The 26,516-nt window shown below is 45.7% G+C and overlaps 1 protein-coding gene and 4 pseudogenes across 1 annotated transcript in view; 4 read left to right on the forward strand and 1 right to left on the reverse strand.

Annotated features, from left to right (window-relative positions):
• Positions 1–11,470: 11,470 nt before the first annotated feature.
• LOC135054671 (gastrula zinc finger protein XlCGF26.1-like) overlaps positions 11,471–26,516 on the reverse strand; it is a 64,185-nt gene continuing 49,139 nt past the window's right edge. The window contains exons 5-7 of the mRNA XM_063957918.1: positions 24,906–25,003; positions 15,872–16,076; positions 11,471–15,280 (exon numbers count right to left, since the gene is read on the reverse strand). Of these exons, the coding sequence (XP_063813988.1) occupies positions 14,052–15,280; positions 15,872–16,076; positions 24,906–25,003 (1,532 nt within the window). The 3' untranslated portion in view covers positions 11,471–14,051. The remainder of the gene's footprint in view (positions 15,281–15,871; positions 16,077–24,905; positions 25,004–26,516) is intronic.
• On the forward strand, positions 17,469–17,586 carry LOC134894781 (5S ribosomal RNA; annotated as a pseudogene).
• On the forward strand, positions 17,741–17,858 carry LOC134896478 (5S ribosomal RNA; annotated as a pseudogene).
• On the forward strand, positions 17,982–18,099 carry LOC134896479 (5S ribosomal RNA; annotated as a pseudogene).
• On the forward strand, positions 18,223–18,340 carry LOC134896480 (5S ribosomal RNA; annotated as a pseudogene).

Consider the following 26,516-nt stretch of genomic DNA (forward strand, 5'->3'; position numbering starts at 1 on the left):
GTAATGCGTAACAGGGGCTCTGCGTAACAGGGGCTCTACCTGGAGTAATGCGTAACAGGGGCTCTACCTGGAGTAATGCGTAAAGGGGGCTCTACCAGGAGTAATGCGTAACAGGGGGCTCTACCTGGAGTAATGCGTAAAGGGGGCTCTACCTGGAGTAATGCGTAACAGGGGCTCTACCTGGAGTAATGCGTAACAGGGGCTCTACCTGGAGTAATGCGTAAAGGGGGCTCTACCTGGAGTAATGCGTAACAGCGGCTCTACCTGGAGTAATGCGTAAAGGGGGCTCTACCTGGAGTAATGCGTAACAGGGGCTCTGCGTAACAGGGGCTCTACCTGGAGTAATGCGTAACAGGGGCTCTACCTGGAGTAATGCGTAAAGGGGGCTCTACCAGGAGTAATGCGTAACAGGGAGCTCTACCTGGAGTAATGCGTAACAGGGGGCTCTACCTGGAGTAATGCGTAACAGGGGGCTCTACCTGGAGTAATGCGTAACAGGGGTTCTACCTGGAGTAATGCATAACAGGGGCTCTACCTGGAGTAATGCGTAACAGGGGCTCTGCGTAACAGGGGCTCTACCTGGAGTAATGCGTAACAGGGGCTCTACCTGGAGTAATGCGTAACAGGGGGCTCTACCTGGAGTAATGCGTAACAGGGGCTCTACCTGGAGTAATGCGTAACAGGGGCTCTACCTGGAGTAATGCGTAACAGGGGCTCTACCTGGAGTAATGCGTAACAGGGGCTCTACCTGGAGTAAGTGTAAAACGAGATTTATGGTAAGAACTTGCCGTTGTTAAATCTCTTTCTGCGAGGTACACTGGGCTCCACAGGGAATGAAATTGGGGTGTAGAGTAGGAACTTGATCCGAGCACCAACAGGCTAAAAGCTTTGACTGTTCCCAGAATGTATAGCGCCGCCTCCTCTACAACCCCTGCATTCACAGGAGAGAAATGCTACCAGTGGAGTACCCCAGGGATCTGTACTTGGACCAGTGCTTTTTAATATCTTTATTGGTGACATAGCAAATGGCATTAAAGGGAAAGCATGCCTTTTTACAGATGACACAAAGGTATGCAACAGGGTAGACACACCAGGTGGGGTAAAACAAATGATTGTGGATGTAGGTAGACTAGAGGAATGGTCAAGAGTCTGGCAATTACAGTTTAATGCCAAAAAATGCAAAATCATGCACTTGGGTCTCAAAAATCCTAAAGCTAAATATAGTATTAATGGCACTATACTGGAAACTACTGAGGAGGAAAGGGATCTAGGAGTCACTATTTCAGATGACTTAAAAGCAGGTAAGCAATGTAACAAGGCAATGAGGAAGGCCAGTCAGATGCTTGGCTGCATTGGGAGAGGAATCAGCAGCAGAAAGAAAGAAGTAATAATGCCACTGTATAGGTCATTGGTACGGCCTCATCTAGAATACTGTATTCAGTTCTGGAGGTCATATCTTCAAAAGGATATTAATTAGAGATGAGCGGATTCGGTTTTACTCGGTTTTACTCGGTTCTCAAAACGACATCTTATTGGCTCACGGATGTCACGTGTTTTGGATAGCCAATAAGATTCGGTTTTGAGAACCGAGTAAAACCGAATCCGCTCATCTCTAATATTAATACATTAGAAACTGTACAAAGGAGGGCAACTAAAATGGTGCATGGCCTACATCACAAAACATACCCAGAAAGACTAAGAAATCTCAATATGTATAGTTTGGAGCAGAGAAGGGAAAGGGGCGACATGATAGAAACTTTCAAATATATGAAGGGTTTTAACAAAGTCCAGGAGGGAAACATTCTCCAAATGAAGAGAAGCAATAGGACACGAGGACATGCACTGAGACTGGAGGGGGGGAGGTTCAGGGGAAATTTGCGGAAAAATTATTTCACAGAAAGGGAAGTGGAATAGCCTCCCATCAGAGGTGGTAGAGGCTAAGACAGTAGAGCAATTTAAACATGCATGGGATAGACATAAGGATATCCTTACAAAGAAATAAGGATCAAATAAGCTTAGAGATAAAAATAATATAAAAAAAAAAAAAGGGGCAGACTAGATGGACCAAGTGGTTCTTACCTGCTGACAAATTCTATGTTTCTATGTTTCTAACCCCGCCTCCGTGCACAGGAGCTCAGTTTTTGTTAACCAGTCCAATGCAGTAGCAGGCAAAAGAGACAACTGTTAGTAGCCACATACACCACACTCTCACGACAGGAGAAAGTGTCAGCGGCTAATGCCAAACCAACCCAAAGAAGCTAAGTGCGTCAGGGTGGGCGCCCTGTGAAGCCCAGTGTACCTCGCAGAAAGAGATTTAACAACGGTAAAGTTCTTACCATAAATCTCGTTTTCTGCTGCGGGGTACACTGGGCTCCACAGGGAATAACATCGGGGATGTCTTAAAGCAGTTCCTTATGGGAGGGGACGCACTGTAGCGTGCACAAGAACCCAGCGTCCAAAGGAAGCATCCTGGGAGGCGGAAGTATCGAAGGCATAGAACCTTATGAATGTGTTCACTGAGGACCACGTAGCCGCCTTGCACAATTGTTCAAGGGTCGCACCACGGCGGGCCGCCCAAGAAACTCCAACAGACCGAGTAGAATGGGCCTTAATAGTAGCAGGAGCTGGAATCCATCTGGCCAGGGTCTGCTTGTGAGCAGGCCAGCCATGTTTGTAAAAACCAAACAGTACAAAGAGAGAATCCGACTTCTGAAGGGAAGCAGTTCTCTTCACATAGATACGGAGAGCCCGTACCACATCCAAAGACCGCTCTTTGGAAGACAATTCAGGAGAGGCAAAGGCCGGAACCACAATCTCCTGATTAAGGTGGCAAGAAGACACCACCTTAGGTAAATACCCGGGATGTGTTCTAAGAACTGCCCGATCACGGTGAAAAATCATATATGGTGACCTACAAGACAAGGCACCCAAATCCGACACCCGTCTAGCAGAGGCAATAGTCAACAGAAACAACACTTAAGAGAAAGCCACTTAAGGTCTGCAGATTCAAGAGGCTCAAATGGAGACCCTTGCAACGCCTCCAGAACCACCGACAAGTCCCAAGGAGCCACAGGCGGGACATAAGGAGGTTGAATCCGCAACACACCCTGAGTGAACGTATGCACATCAGGTAAGGTTGCGATATTTCTCTGAAACCAAACCGACCAGGCAGAAATATGAACCTTGATGGAGGCCAGACGAAGGCCAAAGTCCAGGCCCTGTTGTATGAAGGCCAAAAGTTTGGCCGTACTAAACTTGTAAACGTCATGATTGTTAGATGCGCACCAAGTAAAGTAAACATTCCAGACCCTATGGTAAATCCGAGCAGAAGCCGGCTTACAGGCCTTCAACATGGTTTGAATGCTCGCCTCAGAAAATCCTTTGGCCCTCAAGAGGAAAGCTTCAAGAGCCACGCCGTCAAAGCCAACCGGGCTAAATCCTGATATACACAAGGGCCCTGAACGAGGAGATCTGGGTGCTGTGGAATTAGAAGGGGATGCTCTATCGAGAGACCCTGAAGGTCTGAGAACCAATGCCGTCTGGGCCACGCGGGAGTGATCAGAATTAGGATTCCCCCTTCTTGCTTGAACTTCCTTATTACTCTGGGCAGGAGTGACACCGGAGGGAACACGTACGGCAGCCAAAAGTTCCACGGAATTGCCAGAGCATCCACGAACGCTGCTTGAGGATCCCTTGTCAGGAATTGGTACTACTGTATTTTGTGATCACGCACCTTTCCCATGAAGCCATGCCCCTATATTGTTGGTGCACGCCTTAGGTGTACATTGTCCCTATTTTAAATATATGGGGATAGGGGCACCAATTCTGGCTCTGTTTGGGTAATCTAGTCATGTGGTATATTCCCCACTCACACATATGTTTTTAATAAATCCTTTCTAATATTAGGTTATATGGTATATTTTACTTTACACCCTCTACTTATTTATGATATGACTGCCTTCTGCATAATTAAATTAGTAACTGTTTTAGACTGCGGTTGGATTAATACACGTTTGCTCACCCGTGCTGCCTAACATAATCAAGGAGGTATAAATAGGACAGCCTGGAGCGACACCTCCTGACATAGGTGTAGGTTATTCTACATGGAAACGCGTTGAGCCTATATTGGACACTATGCAATACTGGACTTAATACCACTGACCACCTTAAATCCGGACCAACTTATACCTGAGAGGAGACAATAATTGGAGTCCTAGGAGATTACAATTCCACCTGCAGCTTGTGAACAACTGCCTTGCATCAGGAATATATGGGCGTATAGTTCAATATACCGGAGATTTTTTTATCCATATGTGGAATTATATTGGCATCACCTCATAGAGGGACTACATTTATCTAATCCTCCCACATATTATGAGGAATTTTAATTGCTTGGTACACAATATACCGGACAATAAGACATCAGAGTTTAGTGTTACTCTCCAGTAGTGTCCCTTTATCAGTAGATATTTATATATGTTTTTATATATTCGATGTATTAAAACTTAGTTAGATTCCAACCGTAGTCCATTCTTTTGTAAATTCATCCAGAAACTCCAAGCGCCGTTTTCTCCCCAATACCAAATATATTCTGATAGGAGCCTCACACACTCCCGAAACAACTGCTAATAGCTGCACCAAATTCAGTCTATTCTTTCTATTGGTACGGCTCTGATTATCATGCGTGTACTGGCAGTATTCACATATTTATCAAGGGGCCCAGATCATACACTCTTTAATGGGTAGCCAAGCCTCTGTGTTGGCTGGCCTCACCCCCTCTGGAGACATGGTCACACCCTTAAGCATGTGCCCCTACCACTACATTCCCCCCGTGGGTCCTTCATGCCCCACTCCAGCACTGCTTAAACGCATTGGTACTCTACTGATTTTCTCTCTCATTTTCATGCACAGCGATCAGTGAGTAAGATATCTCTATTGTATTTCGTTTCTTTGGTACCATGAATCAGAAATCATATTAAAAATTCTCAAGTTGAAGGTTTAAATATATCATTTTCTGAGCCATACTAATTTGTGTGTGTGAATATTACAGTAAAGTTGACACCTTGAAAAATACGTTGTATAAATTATTTTATTCATAGTAAGCTGATCACATTAAAGGTCATTGCACGGCATAATAGAAAGGTTTCACCGAATAAAATACAAAAACATTTATGTTCGTGTCCCACATTACTAAAAAGTTCACAAGATTTGGCACCGTTGTAGTCGTAACATTATAGTATAATAGGTGGGGAAGCATCAACATAACAGGAGAAACCTAGTAGCACAACACAATGATAACATAATTCTGCACAAAACATCTTATTAACACTTTTTTTAGATTTTTGCCGTTAACCCCACCAGCTTCACCTTACTCTATCACTTTCCTCTCTCTGCTGCTCCTTGGTAACACTACTGCACAGATCAACATCTTCACCTTCAGAGTTTTCCAAGGATGACCACGGGTAACGTACAACAAAAGGGAAAAGAAAGATGCACTTAGGAACGGACCAACAGCTAGAACTCACCGTTCTAAACCATAGGAGCTGTTATAATGTAAAAAGAAGAGGACGTGCTGACTACGGAGTCATTTGCTAGTGGAGTATTCTAAACTATGATTCCTAAACTACAGCAATGCGATGTGCATAAATGTCTCTAGTTTCACATTCACTTTACAAAAGCTACCATTACTTATCACATATATATATATACCCCACGACGGATACTTTCTCATTGACTGAAAATCTAAATAGTTCTTATCATTTGTTTGAATTACACAAATCCACCAGTGAAAAAAGCATGGTCTATAACAGGAGCATCCAAACTTTTTCCTTGGACGGCCATATATAAAAAATAAGATTTTACTTACCGATAAATCTATTTCTCGTAGTCCGTAGTGGATGCTGGGACTCCGTAAGGACCATGGGGGATATAGCGGCTCCGCAGGAGACAGGGCACAAAATAAAAGCTTAAGGATCAGGTGGTGTGCACTGGCTCCTCCCCCTATGACCCTCCTCCAAGCCTCAGTTAGGATACTGTGCCCGGACGAGCGTACATAATAAGGAAGGATATTGAATCCCGGGTAAGACTCATACCAGCCACACCAATCACACCGTACAACTTGTGATCTGAACCCAGTTAACAGTATGATAAACGCAAAGGAGCCTCTGAAAAGATGGCTCACAACAATAATAACCCGAATTTTTGTAACAATAACTATATACAAGTATTGCAGACAATCCGCACTAGGGATGGGCGCCCAGCATCCACTACGGACTACGAGAAATAGATTTATCGGTAAGTAAAATCTTATTTTCTCTGACGTCCTAGTGGATGCTGGGACTCCGTAAGGACCATGGGGATTATACCAAAGCTCCCAAACGGGCGGGAGAGTGCGGATGACTCTGCAGCACCGAATGAGAGAACTCCAGGTCCTCCTCAGCCAGGGTATCAAATTTGTAGAATTTAGCAAACGTGTTTGCCCCTGACCAAGTAGCTGCTCGGCAAAGTTGTAAAGCCGAGACCCCTCGGGCAGCCGCCCAAGATGAGCCCACCTTCCTTGTGGAATGGGCTTTTACTGATTTTGGCTGTGGCAATCCTGCCACAGAATGTGCAAGCTGAATTGTACTACAAATCCAACGAGCAATCGTCTGCTTAGAAGCAGGAGCACCCAGCTTGTTGGGTGCATACAGGATAAACAGCGAGTCAGATTTTCTGACTCCAGCCGTCCTGGAAACATATATTTTCAAGGCCCTGACAACGTCAAGCAACTTAGAGTCCACTAAGTCCCTGGTAGCCGCAGGTACCACAATAGGTTGGTTCATGTGAAATGCAGAAACCACCTTAGGTAGAAATTGAGGACGAGTCCTCAATTCCGCCCTGTCAGAATGAAATATCAAGTAAGGGCTTTTATATGATAAAGCCGCCAATTCTGACACACGCCTGGCTGAAGCCAAGGCTAACAGCATCGACACCTTCCATGTGAGATATTTTAAGTCCACAGTGGAAAGTGGTTCAAACCAATGTGACTTTAGAAAACTCAACACCACATTGAGATCCCAAGGTGCCACTGGAGGCACAAAAGGAGGCTGTATGTGCAGCACCCCTTTAACAAATGTCTGAACTTCAGGTACTGAAGCCAGTTCTTTCTGGAAGAAAATCGACAGGGCCGAAATTTGAACCTTAATGGACCCTAATTTTAGGCCCATAGACAGTCCTGTTTGCAGGAAATGAAGGAAACGACCCAGTTGAAATTCCTCTGTAGGGGCCTTCTTGGCCTCACACCACGCAACATATTTACGCCAAATGCGGTGATAATGTTTTGCGGTTACGTCCTTCCTGGCTTTGACCAGAGTAGGGATGACTTCTTCTGGAATGCCTTTTTCCCTCAGGATCCGGCGTTCAACCGCCATGCCGTCAAACGCAGCCGCGGTAAGTCTTGGAACAGACAAGGCCCCTGCAGTAGCAGGTCCTTTCTTAGAGGTAGAGGCCACGGTTCGTCCGTGAGCATCTCTTGAAGTTCCGGGTACCAAGTCCGTCTTGGCCAATCCGGAACCACGAGTATAGTTCTTACTCCTCTCCTTCTTATGATTCTCAGTACTTTTGGTATGAGAGGCAGAGGAGGGAACACATACACTGACTGGTACACCCACGGCGTTACCAGAGCGTCCACTGCTATTGCCTGAGGGTCCCTTGACCTGGCGCAATATCTGTCCCGTTTTTTGTTTAGACGTGACGCCATCATGTCCACCTTTGGTTTTTCCCAACGGTTTACAATCAGGTGGAAGACTTCTGGGTGAAGTCCCCACTCTCCCGGGTGAAGGTCGTGTCTGCTGAGGAAGTCTGCTTCCCAGTTGTCCACTCCCGGAATGAATACTGCTGACAGTGCTATCACATGATTTTCCGCCCAGCGAAGAATCCTTGCAGCTTCTGCCATTGCCCTCCTGCTTCTCGTGCCGCCCTGTCTGTTTACGTGGGCGACTGACGTGATGTTGTCCGATTGGATCAACACCGCCTGACCCTGAAGCAGAGGTTTTGCTTGACTTAGGGCATTGTAAATGGCCCTTAGTTCCAGAATGTTTATATGAAGAGACGTTTCCAAGCTTGACCACAGGCCCTGGAAATTCCTTCCCTGTGTGACTGCTCCCCAGCCTCTCAGGCTGGCATCCGTGGTTACCAGGATCCAATCCTGAATGCCAAATCTGCGGCCCTCTAGTAGATGAGCACTCTGCAGCCACCACAGGAGAGACACCCTTGTCCTTGGCGACAGGGTTATCCGCTGATGCATCTGCAGATGCGATCCGGACCATTTGTCCAGTAGATCCCACTGAAATGTTCTTGCATGGAATCTTCCGAATGGAATCGCTTCGTAAGAAGCCACCATTTTCCCCAGGACCCTCGTGCACTGATGCACTGAGACCTGTCCTGGTTTTAGGAGGTTCCTGACTAGCTCGGATAACTCCCTGGCCTTCTCCTCCGGGAGAAACACCTTCTTCTGGACTGTGTCCAGAATCATTCCTAGGAACAGTAGACGTGTCGTTGGAATCAGCTGCGATTTTGGAATATTTAGAATCCACCCGTGCTGACGTAACACTACCTGAGATAGTGCTACTCCGACTTCTAACTGTTCCCTGGATCTTGCCCTTATCAGGAGATCGTCCAAGTAAGGGATAATTGAAATGCCTTTTCTTCGTAGAAGAATCATCATTTCGGCCATTACCTTGGTAAAGACCCGAGGTGCCGTGGACAATCCAAACGGCAGCGTCTGAAACTGATAATGACAGTTTAGTACTACAAACCTGAGGTACCCTTGGTGAGAAGGGTATATCGGGACGTGGAGATAAGCATCTTTGATGTCCAGAGACACCATATAGTCCCCTTCTTCCAGGTTCGCTATCACTGCTCTGAGTGACTCCATCTTGAATTTGAACCTTTTTATGTAAGTGTTCAAGGATTTCAGATTTAAAATTGGTCTCACCGAGCCGTCCGGCTTCGGTACCACAAACAGCGTGGAATAATACCCCTTTCCTTGTTGCAGGAGGGGTACCTTGATTATCTCCTGCTGGGAATACAGCTTGTGAATGGCTTCTAGAACTGCCTCCCTGTCGGAGGGAGACTTTGGTAAAGCAGACTTCAGGAAACGATGAGGGGGAAACGCCTCGAATTCCAGTTTGTACCCCTGCGATACTACCTGTAGAATCCAGGGATCCACTTGCGAGTGAGCCCACTGCGCGTTGAAATTTTTGAGACGGGCCCCCACCATATCTGAGTCTGCTTGTAAAGCCCCAGCGTCATGCTGAAGACTTGGCAGAAACAGGGGAGGGCTTCTGCTCTTGGGAAGCGGCTGCATGGTGCAGTCTTTTTCCTCTTCCTCTGCCCCGGGGCAGAAAGGAGTGGCCTTTTGCTCGCTTGTACTTATGGGAACGAAAGGACTGAGATTGAAAAGACGGTGTCTTTTTCTGCTGATGTGGAGTGACCTGGGGTAAAAAGGTGGATTTTCCAGCCGTTGCCGTGGCCACCAGGTCCGATAGACCAGCCCCAAATAACTCCTCCCCTTTATACGGCAATACTTCCATGTGCCGTTTGGAATCCGCATCCCCTGACCACTGTCGCGTCCACAACGCTCTTCTGGCAGAGATGGACATAGCACTTACTCTTGATGCCAGGGTGCAAATATCCCTCTGTGCATCACGCATATATAATAATGCATCCTTTAAATGTTCTATAGTTAACAAAATATTGTCCCTATCCAGGGTATCAATATTCTCAGTCAGGGAATCCGACCATGCGACTCCAGCACTGCACATCCAGGCTGAGGCGATTGCTGGTCGCAGTATAACACCAGTATGTGTGTATATACTTTTTAGGATATTTTCCAGCCTTCTATCAGCTGGTTCTTTGAGGGTAGCCGTATCAGGAGACGGTAACGCTACTTGTTTAGATAAACGTGTGAGCGCCTTATCTACCCTAGGGGGTGTTTCCCAACGCGCCCTAACCTCTGGCGGGAAAGGATATAATGCTAATAATTTTTTAGAAATTAGCTGTTTTTTATCGGGAGAAACCCACGCTTTTTCACACACCTCATTTATTTCCTCTGACTCAGGAAAAAATATTGGTAGTTTTTTCTCACCCCACATAATACCCTTCTTTGTGGTACTTGTAGTGTCAGAAAGGTTCAATGCCTCTTTCATTGCCGTGATCATGTAACGTGTGGCCCTACTGGACATTACGTTTGTCTCGTCACCGTCGACACTAGACTCAGTATCTGTGTCAGGGTCTGTGTCGACCCACTGAGGTAACGGGCGTTTTAGCGCCCCTGACGGTGTCTGAGACGCCTGGACAGGCACTAACTGATTTGCCGGCTGTCTCATGTCGTCAACAGTTTTTTGCAAATTGCTGACATTATCACTTAATTGTTTAAATACAATCATCCAGTCAGGTGTCGACTCCCTAGGGGGTGACATCACCAACGCAGGCAACTGCTCCGCCTCCACATAATTTTCCTCCTCATACATGTCGACACACGCGTACCGACACACAGCACACACACACCGGGAATGCTCTGATAGAGGACAGGACCCCACTTAGCCCTTTGGAGAGACAGAGGGAGAGTCTGCCAGCACACACCCAGCGCTATATATATATACAGGGATAACCTTATATAAGTGTTATTCCCTTATAGCTGCTGTTAATTATTGTTATTTGCTGCCAACAATGCCCCCCCTTCTCTTTTTTACCCTGATTCTGAAGCAGGACTGCAGGGGAGAGTCAGGGAGCCGTCCTTCCAGCGGAGCTGTGAGGGAAAATGGCGCTTGTGTGCTGAGGAGATAGGCTCCGCCCCTTCACGACGTCCTTATCTCCCGCTTTTTTGTGTAAAATGGCAGGGGATTAAAATACATCCATATAGCCCAGGAGCTATATGTGATGTATTCTGTTTTGCCACCTAAGGTATTCTGTTATATTGCGTCTCAGGGCGCTCCCCCCCCAGCGCCCTGCACCCTCAGTGACCGGAGTGTGAAGTGTGCTGAGAGCAATGGCGCACAGCTGCGGTGCTGTGCGCTACCTTAGTCTGAAGACAGGATGTCTTCTGCCGCCGATTTCACCGGACCTCTTCGTCTCTTCTGGCTCTGTAAGGGGGACGGCGGCGCGGCTCCGGTGACCCATCCAGGCTGAACCTGTGATCGTCCCTCTGGAGCTAGTGTCCAGTAGCCTAAGAAACCCGATCCACTCTGCACTCAGGTGAGTCCGTTTCTTCTCCCCTTAGTCCCACGATGCAGTGAGCCTGTTGCCAGCAGTACTCACTGAAAATAAAAAAACCTAACTAAACTTTTATTCTAAGCAGCTCAGGAGAGCCACCTAGATTGCACCCTTCTCGGCCGGGCACAAAAATCTAACTGAGGCTTGGAGGAGGGTCATAGGGGGAGGAGCCAGTGCACACCACCTGATCCTTAAGCTTTTATTTTGTGCCCTGTCTCCTGCGGAGCCGCTATATCCCCCATGGTCCTTACGGAGTCCCAGCATCCACTAGGACGTCAGAGAAAATGCCTTTGAACAGAGGTTGAGTACTGGCCTTGAAAATGGGGAAAGCTTTGCAAAAGTCTAGAACTCTGGAATTGTTACTAGTTTTTTACTGATTAAAAAAAAAAAACACTGACATGACTGAACTTTCAGATAACCCCACCTTTACCCTGCATCAAGACCCTCCTGTAAAACATGAACAGTTGTGCCAATGTGAAGGTCAAAGTGGGGACCTTCATCCATTCACACCAGGCCACATAAGATTTCCATACTCTGTGATACCTTTTGGCTGATGCAGGCCACCTAACATTCATTGTGGTCTTTTTCAACTTATCTGAATACATTTTGGATCTGAGTAACCAAGCTGTCATAACTAGATGCGGTAATGCTGATTGTAGGAATCTCCCCTGGATTAAGGGACCAGGCCATGCAAGAGCCTGCCACCTGCACAGCAGATCCAAATTCCCAAACCCTTTATGGCCAGTCTAAAGCAACAAGAATGACGTACCCTTTACCTTTTCCATGACCTTCTGCAGCATGGTAAATGAGGGGATAATCCCAAAAGACCATCACTACCTCAACTAATACCAACTCCGGATCTCTTATCCTGGTACAGTAATGTCTTACTTTGAAGTTCAATGTGGACACTATCATATTAATATCTGGTTGAACCCATTTGTCCACTATCTGTTGGAAAACATCCGGATGGAGTGATCATTCCCCCAAATGTAGGTTCTGTCTGCTGAGATAGTCCAATGCCCAATGCTCACCTCGGGAAAATACAAAGCGGCGAGAGACCGCACATTCCTCTCCACTCATAGGATGATCCTTGATGTCTCTGTGGCCTGGGCAATCTTGGTATCCCCTGATGGTTCAAATATGCTATTATAATAGCAATGTCTAAATTAACTTAGACTGTCTGACCCTTTATGTAGACTTGAGGAACTGGTCTATGTAAAGGGAATTTCGGGCACTGAAGACCAGCCTAAAGTTTCAGAACATGGATATGGAGTAAGGACTCTTCGAGAAACCACCTGCCCTGAAACATGTAATGTCATTCTGACATTACAAAAGAATGACCTGTTAGGTTGCTACAACAGTGAACAGAATGAAATACAGATTACAGATGAAGATGGGACCTGTATCTTCTGCATAAAATCTTTATCTGTAACTTCTGAGAGTGAAATTGGGCAAAATGATTTGCCTGATAAGTGAAGACCATCTTGCCCAATGCCTTTATGCAATAAAGTACCAACACGTCTCTATTTCAGGAGCTATGTTACCATTTTTTTGTAGGAAGGGAATCTTGTTTCTAGAAGGAAAACCCCTCATGAGTCTGATTTTGAACAGTTTGCCCAGGAAAATCCAGAACTAGACTTGATTATTTAATTTTAAACAATATATTACCCAACCATGGGAAACCAACTCTTCGTTCTGTTAATCTGACATGATCTAACAGAATCTCTGGAGTAACTACTTTTATTAAACCTTAGCAAGGCCTCCATCACCTTGGTAAAGACTCTGAATGCAGTGGCCCAAAAGACCCGTCTGGCTTCTGACCAAGGAAAAGGTTTCAATAAAATATCACACCTCTCTGCCGGCAGGCACTGGGACAATTCCTGCTGAAACTTCTAAATTGCCTCTTGTAAAGCCAGACACTTTCTTGGATCAAGTGAACTGGTAGAAGATCTATAATATAAACCTATGTAACTATACCTCTTACCAAGTCTCTGAAGTGGATTCTAACCACTTGTCCATGAAACATAACAGATGAGCTTTTACCAAGGGCTTCTCCTGATGGGCTACCTTCTCACGATGTCTAATATCTGTGTGTTGGTCTGCGGCCGGTTTGGCTGTCTGACTAAACTGGCATGCCGCAACTTCGGTATACTAAAGTTCAGGGCTTGAAAAGAACATAATTGATCAGCTAAAGGCTCCATAGAAAAATGGAGGGAAAGAACTCACCCACTCACCCCCTATTAGCCAAAGAGGAAAGAATAAAACGTAAAAATCTCCCAAATTCTTAACAAGCTGGAGTACTACTCAGAACACTAGCTTTACTCATCACAAAAAAAAAACTTAGGCACCAAAAACTGGTGTCGGTAGGACAGGTTGCATATGAGGAGGAGGAGCTTGAGTCCCTTGATTGGAGCTGGTTGTACCCCTGTCCCAACTTATTAAATCTTCTTTACTTGCTGCAAATAAGACCACAGTCAAAACAAATTAATTCCTTGGCTTTGGCCAAAATGTTGTGAAGAGATATAACAGATACCGACATCTAACAGAATAAGTAGATTGCAATAACATCCATACATGTACATTCTGTTCCAGTCTTACGTCGATGGCGAAAATTTCCCCTATGTCTGTGTATGGCAACGACTTGAATTTTGAATTGTCCTCTATATTGAATAGGTGAGGATAATATACCTTTGAGAATACACTCCGTACTTTAATTGCAAATTATAATATCAATGCTTTTCATAATATATAGATTGCTGGAATCCTCTTTCATATCGGTGAGCTCATTGATATTGTTTTCATTTTGTGTGAATTTTCAAATGTCTAACCAGATCAGATCTATGTGTAAAACATTTCCCACACTCAGAGCATGGAAATGGTCTCTCTCCTGAGTGATTTCTCTGATGTCTAACAAGAGCTGATTTACGTGTAAAACATTTCCCACACTCAGAGCATGGAAATGGCCTCTCACCTGTGTGAGTTCTCCGATGTGTAACAAGAGCTGATTTACGCGTAAAACATTTCCCACACTCAGCACATGGAAATGGTCTCTCACCTGTGTGAGTTCTCCGATGTTTAACAAGATATGATTTCTGTGTAAAACATCTCCCACACTCAGAGCATAAAAATGGCTTCTCACCTGTGTGCCTTCTCTGATGTATCACAAGATCGGATTTCTGTGTAAAACATTTCCCACACTCAGAGCATGGAAATGGCCTCTCACCTGTGTGACGTCTCTGATGTGCAGCAAGATCTGATTTCTGTGTAAAACATTTCCCACACTCAGAACATGGAAATGGCCTCTCACCTGTGTGAGTTATCTGATGTCTAACAAGATCTGATTTCTTTTTAAAACATTTCCTACACTCAGAACATGGAAATGGCTTCTCACCAGTGTGACTTCTTTCATGTATGACAAGAAATGATTTATATGTAAAACATTTTCCACACACAGAACATGAAAATGGCTTCTCACCTGTGTGACTTCTCTTATGTATGACAAGAAGTGATTTATATGTAAAACATTTCCCACACTCAGAGCATGAAAATGGTCTCTTATCTCTGTGATTTTTCAGATGTGTAACAAGATTCGACTTCTGTGTAAAACATTTCCCACATTCAGAGCATGGAAATGGCTTCTCGCCTGTGTGAATTCTCTGATGTTCAATAAAATTTGCTTTATATTTAAAACATTTCCCACACTCAGAGCATGAAAATAGTGTCTTACTTGTGCGATTCTCCTGTGTAACAAAGACTGACTGATTATTACAGGATTTAACAAATTCAGAAGAGGGAAAGACTGTAGAATCTGTAGGAGCTGTACTATGTGTAGCAACATCTGAATTAATGTTACACTCCTCATGGTTAGCGGGAACAGATGATATATCGGCACTGTGAGGTACTGGATGTATAATTGGGGTAATGGAGTATTCTCCTCCAGAATACCATGAGATGTTCTCTTCTAATTTCAAATCTGGAAACATAGTTAGATGTCTCTCCGAGGTATTCCTGCCTCTCTGTCCATCTGCTGGAAGATAAATATATGTAAATAATTGTTTCTTTTTTATTATTATATATAATACAACTGCTGAACAGGTAAAACTTTAGCTTAACATGTAACAACACATCACGCAGCACAGTGCACAGACCTAAATACAGACACTGGCATGTAACACTTCTCTGGGCTGGTAACACATAGTGACATGATGTGAGGAGGAGAGCAGGAGTATAATAGGGGCTGAAGGCTCCTGATGTATGAGATACACCAGAGAGTGGTGGGAGGAGACTGGTCAGATCTCTGGGCTGGTAACACACAGTGACATGATGTGAGGGGGAGAGTAGGAGAATAATAGGGGCTAATGGCTCCTGATGTATGAGATACACCAGAGAGTGTGGGGAGGAGACTGGTCAGATCTCTGGGCTGGTAACACACAGTGACATGATGTGAGGTGGGGAGCAGGAGTATAATAGGGGCTGACGTTTCCTGACTCCCACACTGGGCAGATACATTTACCACATTAGTTTGATATGACAGAGGAGGGTGTAGGGGAAGAGACTTCTGTAGTGACTCAGCAAGGAGAATATGTAACTCTTTTCTGTAATAAGGATTATTACTCACCTGTGCGGATATCTGTAGGAATTTCCTCCTCCTTACACAACTGATCACCTCTCGCATACATCTCTTCTTCTCTCTCTACATATTCTTCCTTTATATCAGTCACATACGTCTCTTCTTCCTCTGTATCTTCTGCAATATTAACTGTCACATACGTCTCTTCTTCTCTCTTTATATCTTCTGCCTTTTTATCAGTCAGATCTTCACCCTAAGTAACCCACAAAAAGAAGATTTTGGTACTTACCGATAAATCCATTTCTCTGAATCCTCTAGGGGACACTGGAGTCCTATACAGTAGGGGTGTGAAGCCTTGAACCGGAGGTGTGGCACTATCTAAAATTAGCATTGTCTGCACAGCCGGCTCCTCCCCCTTCACATCCCTCCTCCCTCAGTTTGAAAACTTTGACTGAGAGAATAGGACATGACACTATAGCACATGGCGAGGAACCGAACCGTACAACATATCAAACAGCGCCCAAGAACTCTTGACCGAATAAGGAACACCGTTTATACGAACTGTTTAAAACAAGAACTTAGAACACAGCAGGTTGACAGCACCGAGGCGGGCGTCCAGTGTCCCCTAGAGGATTCAGAGAAATGGATTTATCGGTAAGTACCAAAATCCTCTTTTCTCTTTCATCCACTAGGGGACACTGGAGTCCTATACAGTAGGGGACGTCCCAAAGTTTACCCCCAGGGTGGGAGTGCTGTCGGTGGCCTGCAAAACTAAACGTCCGAACTTAGATTCTCCGGACGCAAAAGTATCAAACTTGTAAATTTTCGCAAACGTGTGGGCTGAAGACCACGTTGCCGCTCTGCAAAGTTGAGTAGTGGAAGCACCCCTGGCAGCCGCCCACGAGGCACCCACTGAACGGGTAGTATGAGCACCCGTCTGAACCGGAACCTGTTTGCCACAGGAAATATAAGCTTGCCGAATGGCAAGTCTGATCCATCTAGCCAAAGACTGCTTTGAAGCTGGCCAACCCTTCTTTGGCCCATCATAAAGAACAAACAAATGGTCCGACTTTCTGAAGGACGACGTAACCTGTACGTACACCCGTAAGGCTCGGACAACATCCAAGGCCACGTCCTCATCTGTGAGACCCTGGAAAGATGGAACCACTATTGGCTGGTTTACATGAAAGTATTTAGTGTGGAACCGCACTAGTCTGACAATTGTACTAAAGTATAGAGAATAAAGATTATAAAGTGAATTTGGCTCAGCTCTACAAGTTTTTTCATTATTTTCTGCAAGTACCCATTTGCAATATTCCATATTTATTTGTCATTACTTTTCAGTGCCTCACACAATTACTTGCTTACACTTTTTTTCTGAACTTTGCTCTGTTTATTTTCTATCTGAAGACTTACATCTTGCATACACATATATATTTTCACAACTTTCCCCATACATACATATTTTTTCATTTCAATCCTTTTCCAGTTCTTTTTCCCACGTGTCCCTTTTTTCTCACTATCTCCCAACTGCACACATACACTCCTATCTGGAAATACCATTTCAGACCATTCTCTTTCATTAGATGTGAAGTACAGAAAGCAGAGTGTGGTTTCCCCATTCAATTATACCTCCTTTACATTGGCCCACGGCCATACTACCCTGAATACGCCTGATCTTGTCCGATCTCGGAAGCTAAGCAGGCATGGCCTGGTTAGTACTAGGAAGGGGAACCTCCTGAGAATACCAGGTGCAGTGGGCCTTCTTTCAAGGAAAATACCCATTCTCCACACTCTTGCTTCTGGAAAATCCTATTGAATCAATTTTTCCTCTGATTTATGTACGGTACAGATAGTAGCAGTGACTTCCCCCCCCCAATCTTTCCATTTCATTTTCTTTCTTTCATCCCAACAACGGCCCACGGCCATACTACCCTGAATACGCCCGATCCTGTCCGATCTCGGAAGCTAAGCAGGCATGGCCTGGTCAGTATCCGGAAGGGAAACCTCCTGAGAATACCAGGTGCAGTGGGCCTTTTTTCCTCCTGGAAAAACCTATTGAATCAATTTTTCCCCTGATTTATGTACGGTACAGATAGTAGCAGTGACTTTTTTCCTCCCCATTCGTTCCATTTCATTATCTTTCATCCCAACAACGGCCCACGGCCATACTACCCTGAATACGCCCGATCCTGTCCGATCTCGGAAGCTAAGCAGGCATGGCCTGGTCAGTATCCGGAAGGGAAACCTCCTGAGAATACCAGGTGCAGTGGGCCTTTTTTCCTCCTGGAAAAACCTATTGAATCAATTTTTCCCCTGATTTATGTACGGTACAGATAGTAGCAGTGACCTTTTTCCTCCCCATTCTTTCCATTTGATTATCTTTCATCCCAACAACGGCCCACGGCCATACTACCCTGAATACGCCCGATCCTGTCCGATCTCGGAAGCTAAGCAGGCATGGCCTGGTCAGTATCCGGAAGGGAAACCTCCTGAGAATACCAGGTGCAGTGGGCCTTTTTTCCTAAAGGAAACCTTCAACATATCTCAATATAATTATTGTTCTTCTTACCTCTTTGGTACTCCAATCTTGAGATTAATATTGTAACCACGCCACCAGTCACACTCATATTTTGGGCATGCTCAGTGATGATCTTTTTGGATGCCTCTAATGCCGATTGGTACTACACGGCATCCACATATATATATACATATATAGATATATAACACATCATTTTCTTTCGATATTTTCACCTTTTTCAACTATCTTGTACCTCATATGTTAAAAAGGTCAACAAGTTCTTCATTAGTCAACATTTTTTCCATTATAGATATTGTTTTATATATATATAGAATTTTTTTACTTTCAAGAAATAATTAAAGGTTAAGTTTTATTCTAATTCCTTTCTCTACACACATTCTGATCATTACCAATGAGTGCTCCCAAACAAGGCTTTTTTGTCTTTCCTCTCCTTTTTTATTGTGGTTTACATGAAACCCTGAAACTACCTTCCGAAGGAAGTCCGCTGTTGTACGGAGTTCCGCCCTATCCTCATGAAAAACTAAGAAAGGACTCTTACAGGACAAGGCTCCCAACTCTGAAACCCGCCTAGCTGAAGCCAAGGCAAGCAATAACGTGACCTTCCAAGAGAGATATTTCAGGTCTGTTCTTGTCAACGGCTCAAACGTCGGCGACTTCAAATATTCTAACACCAAATTTAAGTCCCATGGTGCCGTGGGAGGACGAAAAGAACCCCCTGTAAAAATGTTTTAATCTCTGGCAAGGATGCTAGCCGCTGTTGAAAAAGGATGGAGAGAGCCGAAATTTGAACCTTCAGAGAGCCCAGTCTGAGTCCTCCCTCTAGACCGGCCTGAAGGAAAAGTAACAGTCGAGATAAGTGGAAGTTCGTCGAATTCCATCCCCGTCCCTGACACCAAGCCATGTACCGTCTCCAAATCCTGTAGTAGTGCCTGGCTGTGACCGGCTTCCTAGCGGCAATCATTGTAGGAATGGCCGTTCTTGGAATTCCTCTGTTTCTTAAGATCCGGGTTTCAATAGCCACGCCGTCAAACGCAGCCTGTTCAGGTCGGGGTGTAGAAACGGTCCCTGAGATAGCAGGTCCTCTCTCTGAGGTAACCTCCAAGGATCTTCCGCAAGTAACCCCCGCAGGTCGGTGTACCAACTCCTGCGGGGCCAATCTGGTGCGATTAGAATCGCCCACACTCGTTCCCGCTTCACCCTTTTCAGAACCCTGGGTATGAGTGGGAATAGTGGAAACCCTCCTGTAACGTCAAGGAAGTGTTAATGCGTCCACTCCTTCTGCTGCTGGATCTCGAGTCCTTGACACATATCTGGGCAGCTGATGGTTTTGCCGAGACGCCATTAGGTCCACCTGAGGCCGACCCCATCGTCTCACCACCATGTCGAAAATCCGTGGATGTAGGCACCACTCTCCCGGATGCATGTCCTAGCGACTGAGGTAATCTGCTTCCCAGTTTCCACACCTGAAATGAACACTGCCGAGAGGATGATGTTTCGTCTTTCTGCCCACAACAAGATCTTTGTGGCTTCCTTTAACGCCATCCTGCTTTTTGTTCCTCCTTGACGGTTTATGTAAGCCGTCGTCGTGGCATTGTCCGACTGAATCCTGATGTGTTGATTCATGACTATGTCTTCTGCCAAGCGAAGCGCATTGTAAACTGCTCTCAGTTCGAGGATATTTATGGGTAGTCTGCTCTCCTGTAACGTCCACCGTCCTTGAAACAGATGGTCCTCTAGGACGGCTCCCCAACCTCTGAGACTGGCGTCCGTTGTCAGAATCCTCCAATCCCAAATGCTGAATTTCTTGCCGGCTGCAAGGTTCTTGTGTAACGACCACCATATCAAGGAGATTCGTACCTGCGGTTGAAGTCTGAGCAATGAGGTTTATTTGGAATGGTCGGGAATGAAGTCTGCCGTACTGGAGAGCTTTGAACGATGCCACCATCTTCCCGAGAAGTTGCACACAGAGGTGCAGAGAAACAGTTTGCGTCCTCAGTACCTGAGCCACTAATCTCTGTAGGTTCTGGACCTTGTTCTCTGGCAGGAACACACGTAATAGTACCTTGTCCAAGATGAGACCGAGGAATTGAATCTGTTGAGTCGGTATGAGGTTGGACTTTTGGAAATTGATAATCCATCCATGTTGAATTAAAAATTGATGGGATGTCTGAACATCCCTGAGCAGTCGATCTTGAGATGGTGCTTTGATCAGTAAATCGTCCAGATAAGGTATAATAGTGACCCCCAACAGTCTCAGTCCTGCAACCATGATTGCCATGATCTTTGTGAAGATTCTTGGGGCTGATGATAGACCAAACGGAAAGGCCCAGAATTGGTAGTGATCCGCCAGCAGTGCGAACCTTAAGTAAGCCTGATGAGGAGTCCAGATTGGAATATGCAGATGGGTGTGGTTCGTTTTATCGACAGTGCCTAGGTCGACAATGTTTAGGTCGACCACTATAGGTCGACAGTCACTAGGTCGACATGGATGGAAGGTCGACAGGGTTTCTAGGTCGACATGTGCTAGGTCGACAGGTCTAAAGGTCGACATGATTTATTTTTTTTTGGTGTCGTTTTCTTCGTAAAGTGACCGGGATCCCAAATTAGCGCACCGCGTCCCCTCGCATGGCTCGCTTCACTCGCCATGCTTCGGGCATGGTGCCTTCGCTCCGCTACCGCTTCGCTCGGCACACTTTACCGTTCCAATCGTAGTCCACATGGATCGTTAAGTATGAAAAAATGTAATTTAAAAAAAAAAAAAAAAACTCATGTCGACCTTTAGACCTGTCGACCTAGCACATGTCGACCTAGAAACCCTGTCGACCTTCCATCCATGTTGACCTAGTGACTGTTGACCTATAGTGGTCGACCTAAACATTGCCGACCTAGGCACTGTCGATCTTCAGACCGGATCCCTATGCAGATATGCATCTTTTATGTCCATGGATACCATGAACTCACCCTGTTCTAGGCCTGCAATGACCGATTGGATTGAATCCATCTTGAATTTGTAGACCCTTAAAAACTGGTTGAAAACTTTTAAATTGAGTATTGGTCTGACCGTCCCGTCTGGCTTTGGCACGACAAAAAGATTTGAATAGAACCCCGTTCCTCTCTGAGAAGTGGGAACCGGAATAATGACCTCTGCCTGTAGCAACTTTTGAATTGCTGCCCGTAGTGCCCTTGCTTTTTGAGGGCACTGAGGCATTCCTGTCGTAAAAAACTGACTGTGAAGTCTCTGTTGAAATTCCAGTTTGTATCCCTGAGAGATTAAGCTGTTCACCCAAAGTTCTGGTGAGGTTTTGGCCCAGATGTCCTGAAAACCTTCCAGTCGGCCGCCCACCAAGGGGGACCCCAGGTGAGCTGGGAGGCCGTCATGCCACGGTCTTGTCAGTAGGTTTATCCTGCTTTCTGGTTGCTGCCTGTGAGCGGCCACTACCTCTGCCTCCACGTGCGTGTGTACCGAAACCCCTTCCTCGGGCTCGAAAGGACTGTGATCGAAATGAAGTAAACGCAGGTCCCGAATAACCTCTCCTAGTCTGTGGAGCGGTTCTCGTATGAGGAGTAGGCAGAAAAGTGGACTTCCCCGCTGTAGCCTGCGAAATCCACTTGTCTAATTCTGGTCCGAACAGCATTTCCCCCCCAAAGGGGATGGATTCTACTGCCTTTTTGGTCTCAGAGTCTCCCTGCCATTCTCTGAGCCATAAAATCCGTCTAGCCGATATGGCCGATGCAGATATGCGCGATGCTATTCTGCTAATATCCTTAGAAGCTTGGCATAAGTACGATGCAGATTCCTGAATATGTTCCGCCAGTTGGGTAATCTCTTCTAAGCTAATTTCCTCCTCAATAGCTTGTACAATACGGCCGGACCATGCACCCATGGCCTTGTTGACACAAGCACAGACGATCGCAGGTCTCTGCGCTGCACCAGCTGCCACAAAAATTGACTTTAACGCAGTGTCAACCTTACGGTCTGACGCATCCTTTAGAGTAGTTATGTTAGGAATTGGTAAAATTGTCTTTTTTGACAACCATCCTGGTGAAGCATCCACTACCGGCGGAGTCTCCCACTTGTCCATTACACCCTTAGGTAGGGGATAAGTTACCTGAAACCGTTTCGGAAATTGAAACCGTTTGTCAGGCTGTTTCCAAGCTTCCGCTATCTGAGATTGGAGGGATTTGGGAATGGGAAACACTGCTGAACGCGGCTTCTGGGATTCGAACAAATCGAAATCCTCCGGCTCCCGTATCTCCTCATCTTTAAAGCTTAGGATCTCTTTTACCGAGTCTAGACCTGAGATTGCCGAGTCCTCTTCTGGAAAGTCGGCGTCTAGGTTAGGTTCAATGAACTCACCTTCCTCCGTATCAAGAAGAAAACCCTCTTCCTCTTCTGATTCTGGTATCATAGGGAGAGTTCTTTTAACAGCCTTGCGCACACTTGTCTCTGCGTGTGCGGGCGGCGTTAACCTGATGATAAATTTCTCCATCGTCTTTGAGAATCTCGCAGCTCATTCTGATTGCTGCTTGCGCGATTCTGCCATCTCCTTGGAGATTTTATTAGCAAGGTTGTCTTCCCATGCCTTAGCCAGAGCACTGCTCCCAGGTGGAGCGTCCTTGTCTAAGCAGGAGTCGCACACCCCAGAGCTGCCAACCCGCGTGCCCTTCTTGTTACATTTCGTACAAACATAACAGGTCTTGGAGGTCTTGGTTGCCTTAGACATGTTGTTTTGAAAACCCTGTACCAGGGTAGCCCGCCGCGCTTTCACCCTTTAAACTAGGAATAGAAAGACTGGGAGATGACGGAAGCGAAGGTATTGGATCCGGCTGGAATTACCTGTCCTTTTCGTATATAAAAAGGAGCAGGCCAATATCTTTACTTAATTAAACAAAAAAAACAAAAAACAATAAAACACCAGCCGACTCGCAATCCTCACACACCAACTGTAAATCAGCTGCGATGTTAGAGTTGGTATTCGCTTGCTTCCGTGAATTTTCTGCAGGATCTTTGAAACAGAAGTCCCTTGAAAATATAATTGTTAAAGTTTGATTACTTTTCAGGAGATCCTCATTTATTGTATATATATTGTACCCCAGCAGAGGGAGCTGTTACCTCACGATCCCAATGCTCCATTATACTATGCACTATGCAGGTAGTACAGCAGAGGGAGCTAATTCTTTAATAAGTAACCTTCTGCTATTTACTTTACTGGGGGGAGGAGGAGGACCCATCCCTTATCACATTCTGGCGCCATACTTATTATATATGGCCCTCACTAAATGTGTAATATTCTATGGTCTGTCCCATATATATTTCTATTACATTTAGTTTGTTTTTAATTTTGCACTTGCTGCCTTGTTTGTTTGGTCCCCTCCTGCTGCCAGCTGGCTGGCGCGCGCCGAGTTGCTATCGGCGCTTGTGCTTTCCCCTCTACTATATAGCGCGCTCCGGACCCGCTGGCCGGCGCGCGCCTGGACAGTCCCGTAGCGGCGCCTGTGCTCCACTTCGGCTGACCGATTCGTGCACTGGCCGGCGCGCGTCTGCTGTGTAGTGCGCCTCTCTGCCGTCGCTCCCTGCTCACAGGGAGGAAGGGCTGAGTCCCGCGCCGCACTCTGTCACGCGCCCGCCGCTGTAGTCTGCAAGAAGGAAGTTTATTAAGGAGGCAGCAGTGATATGAAATAAGGAATCCAAGAAAAAGAAAAAAAGAAATGTTTTTATATGAATTAACCTAGTCTAAGCTATTTCTTCCTTCACCAGTACTCACTGTTAGGAGGACTCTGGAGGATCTCCTGTGGAGAGAGGCAGGTCCCTTCAATAGGGATCTTTGTCTCTCCAATAGATATGTGGCTTTGTCTCCCTTTTATTAGGTGGACGCAGCACACTTCGTTAGATTTTAGTCAGGAGCTCAGTGCTCCATGTGCTGTACCTCCAGCACAATTTTTCAAACTGAGGGCGGAGGGATGTGAAGGGGGAGGAGCCGGCTGTGCAGACAATGCTAATTTTAGATTGTGCCTCACCTCCGGTTCAAGGCTTCACACCCTACTGTATAGGACTCCAGTGTCCCCTAGTGGATGAAAGAGAAACAATAAAATGATTCTTTAATAATGTCTGATGTGATTACTTGTGATTAAGTAGTATACACTTTCACTGTATAAGTCACACACGGCCGGATTCTGATTTGGGAATAAAGAGCCAGGAACTGTGCACCTGGGTAAGTCTATGCTGCACTGCAGTTGGGGTAGATTTAAAATGAGCTGAGAGATTTAGATTAAGGTGGGGTGCGTACAAACTGAAATCTAAATTGCAGAGTAAAAATAAAGTCTTCCAACATTTGTGGGCTACATGCAAAAGTAGCCAGTATTTACCCTGCATGCAAACACAATGTATATATTTGCCTCCCCTTGCATTACAACATGGTTTTTCCAGGTAGTTACTTACTCTTATTGTATTCCTAAATAAGAATCAGGCTCACAGTTTCACTAGAGATAATACAGTGACAGTCACTTTGGAATATTATGGAGACTCTAATTCTCACCTACCTGATCCTCCTGTGGGATCCTGTGATTCTCCTCTGTACAATCCTGGGAATACAGAGGACGGGGACATCTCTCTGGGGTATCTCTGTTACTGGGCCCATCTGTAGGAGACACACAGTGACTGAGTACAGTGTATATATGTGATTATCAGATGATGTGTGTGTGGCCGGAGCCCCCCTGGCCAATAGCAGCCGCGACACTGGAGGGGTTAACCCTCCATGCCTGGCACCATTTAAATGGACAATGGGCGCTTGGCAACATTTTTAAAAGGAACACTTGGCTCTAGGCACCATGCACTGTACATGACTAAATGTATGTTCAATAATGTGTCTTAATATGTTATATTGCTGCGCTGTGCGCAGTTGGAGAATTATGGACGGCACGGTTATAGAACTGCAGGGACATGACACTTATGAGAAAAGTATGAGGTATTTGGTTTCTAAAAGGCCTTGAGAATTGTTTTTAGACATTTTAGCACAGAAAGTCATATGTTAATTGTCCTAGCTCCAGCAAGGGAGAGGTGTCAAGTGGCAGGCTTTTGGTGGGCAAATATTGTCTTTGAGATACAAACTAAGGTTCGGAAAGAAGACTGTTTGTGCTTTCAGCATCTCCTGTTGGGTGATAAGCCAAAAACTGGTTCTGCATGGAGATGTGAAAGACAGGAGTGGATGCTAAATCAGATTTTGGGGGTAATTCCAAGTTGATTGCAGCAGGAATTTTTTTTAACAGTTGGGCAAAACCATGTGCACTGCAGGGGGGGGCAGATAAAACATTTGCAAAGAGAGTTAGATTTGGGTGGGTTATTTTGTTTCTGTGCAGGGTAAATACTGGCTGATTTATTTTTACACTGCAATTTAGATTGCAGATTGAACTCACCACACCCAAATCTCTCTCTCTCTGCACATGTTATATCTGCCCCCCCTGCAGTGCACATGGTTTTGCCCAACTGCTAAAAAAATAAGAATTTACTCACCGGTAATTCTATTTCTCGTAGTCCGTAGTGGATGCTGGGGACTCCGTAAGGACCATGGGGAATAGACGGCTCCGCAGGAGACTGGGCACATCTAAAGAAAGACTTAGGACTATCTGGTGTGCACTGGCTCCTCCCCCTATGACCCTCCTCCAAGCCTCAGTTAGGACACTGTGCCCGGAAGAGCTGACACAATAAGGAAGGATTTTGAATCCCGGGTAAGACTCATACCAGCCACACCAATCACACCGTATAACTCGTGATAGGAACCCCGGTTAACAGTATGATAACAACGGAGCCTCTGAACAGATGGCTCGCAATAACAACCCGATTTCTCTGACGTCCTAGTGGATGCTGGGGACTCCGTAAGGACCATGGGGAATAGACGGGCTCCGCAGGCGACTGGGCACTCTAAAGAAAGATTTAGGACTACCTGGTGTGCACTGGCTCCTCCCCTATGACCCTCCTCCAAGCCTCAGTTAGATTTCTGTGCCCGGCTGAGCTGGATGCACACTAGGGGCTCTCCTGAGCTCCTAGGAAGAAAGTATATGTTAGGTTTTTTATTTTCAGTGAGACCTGCTGGCAACAGGCTCACTGCACCGAGGGACTAAGGGGAGAAGAAGCGAACCTACCTAAGTGGTGGT

Source organism: Pseudophryne corroboree, chromosome 3 (genome assembly GCF_028390025.1).
Source record: "Pseudophryne corroboree isolate aPseCor3 chromosome 3, aPseCor3.hap2, whole genome shotgun sequence".
NCBI classification, from domain to species: Eukaryota; Metazoa; Chordata; class Amphibia; order Anura; family Myobatrachidae; genus Pseudophryne; species Pseudophryne corroboree.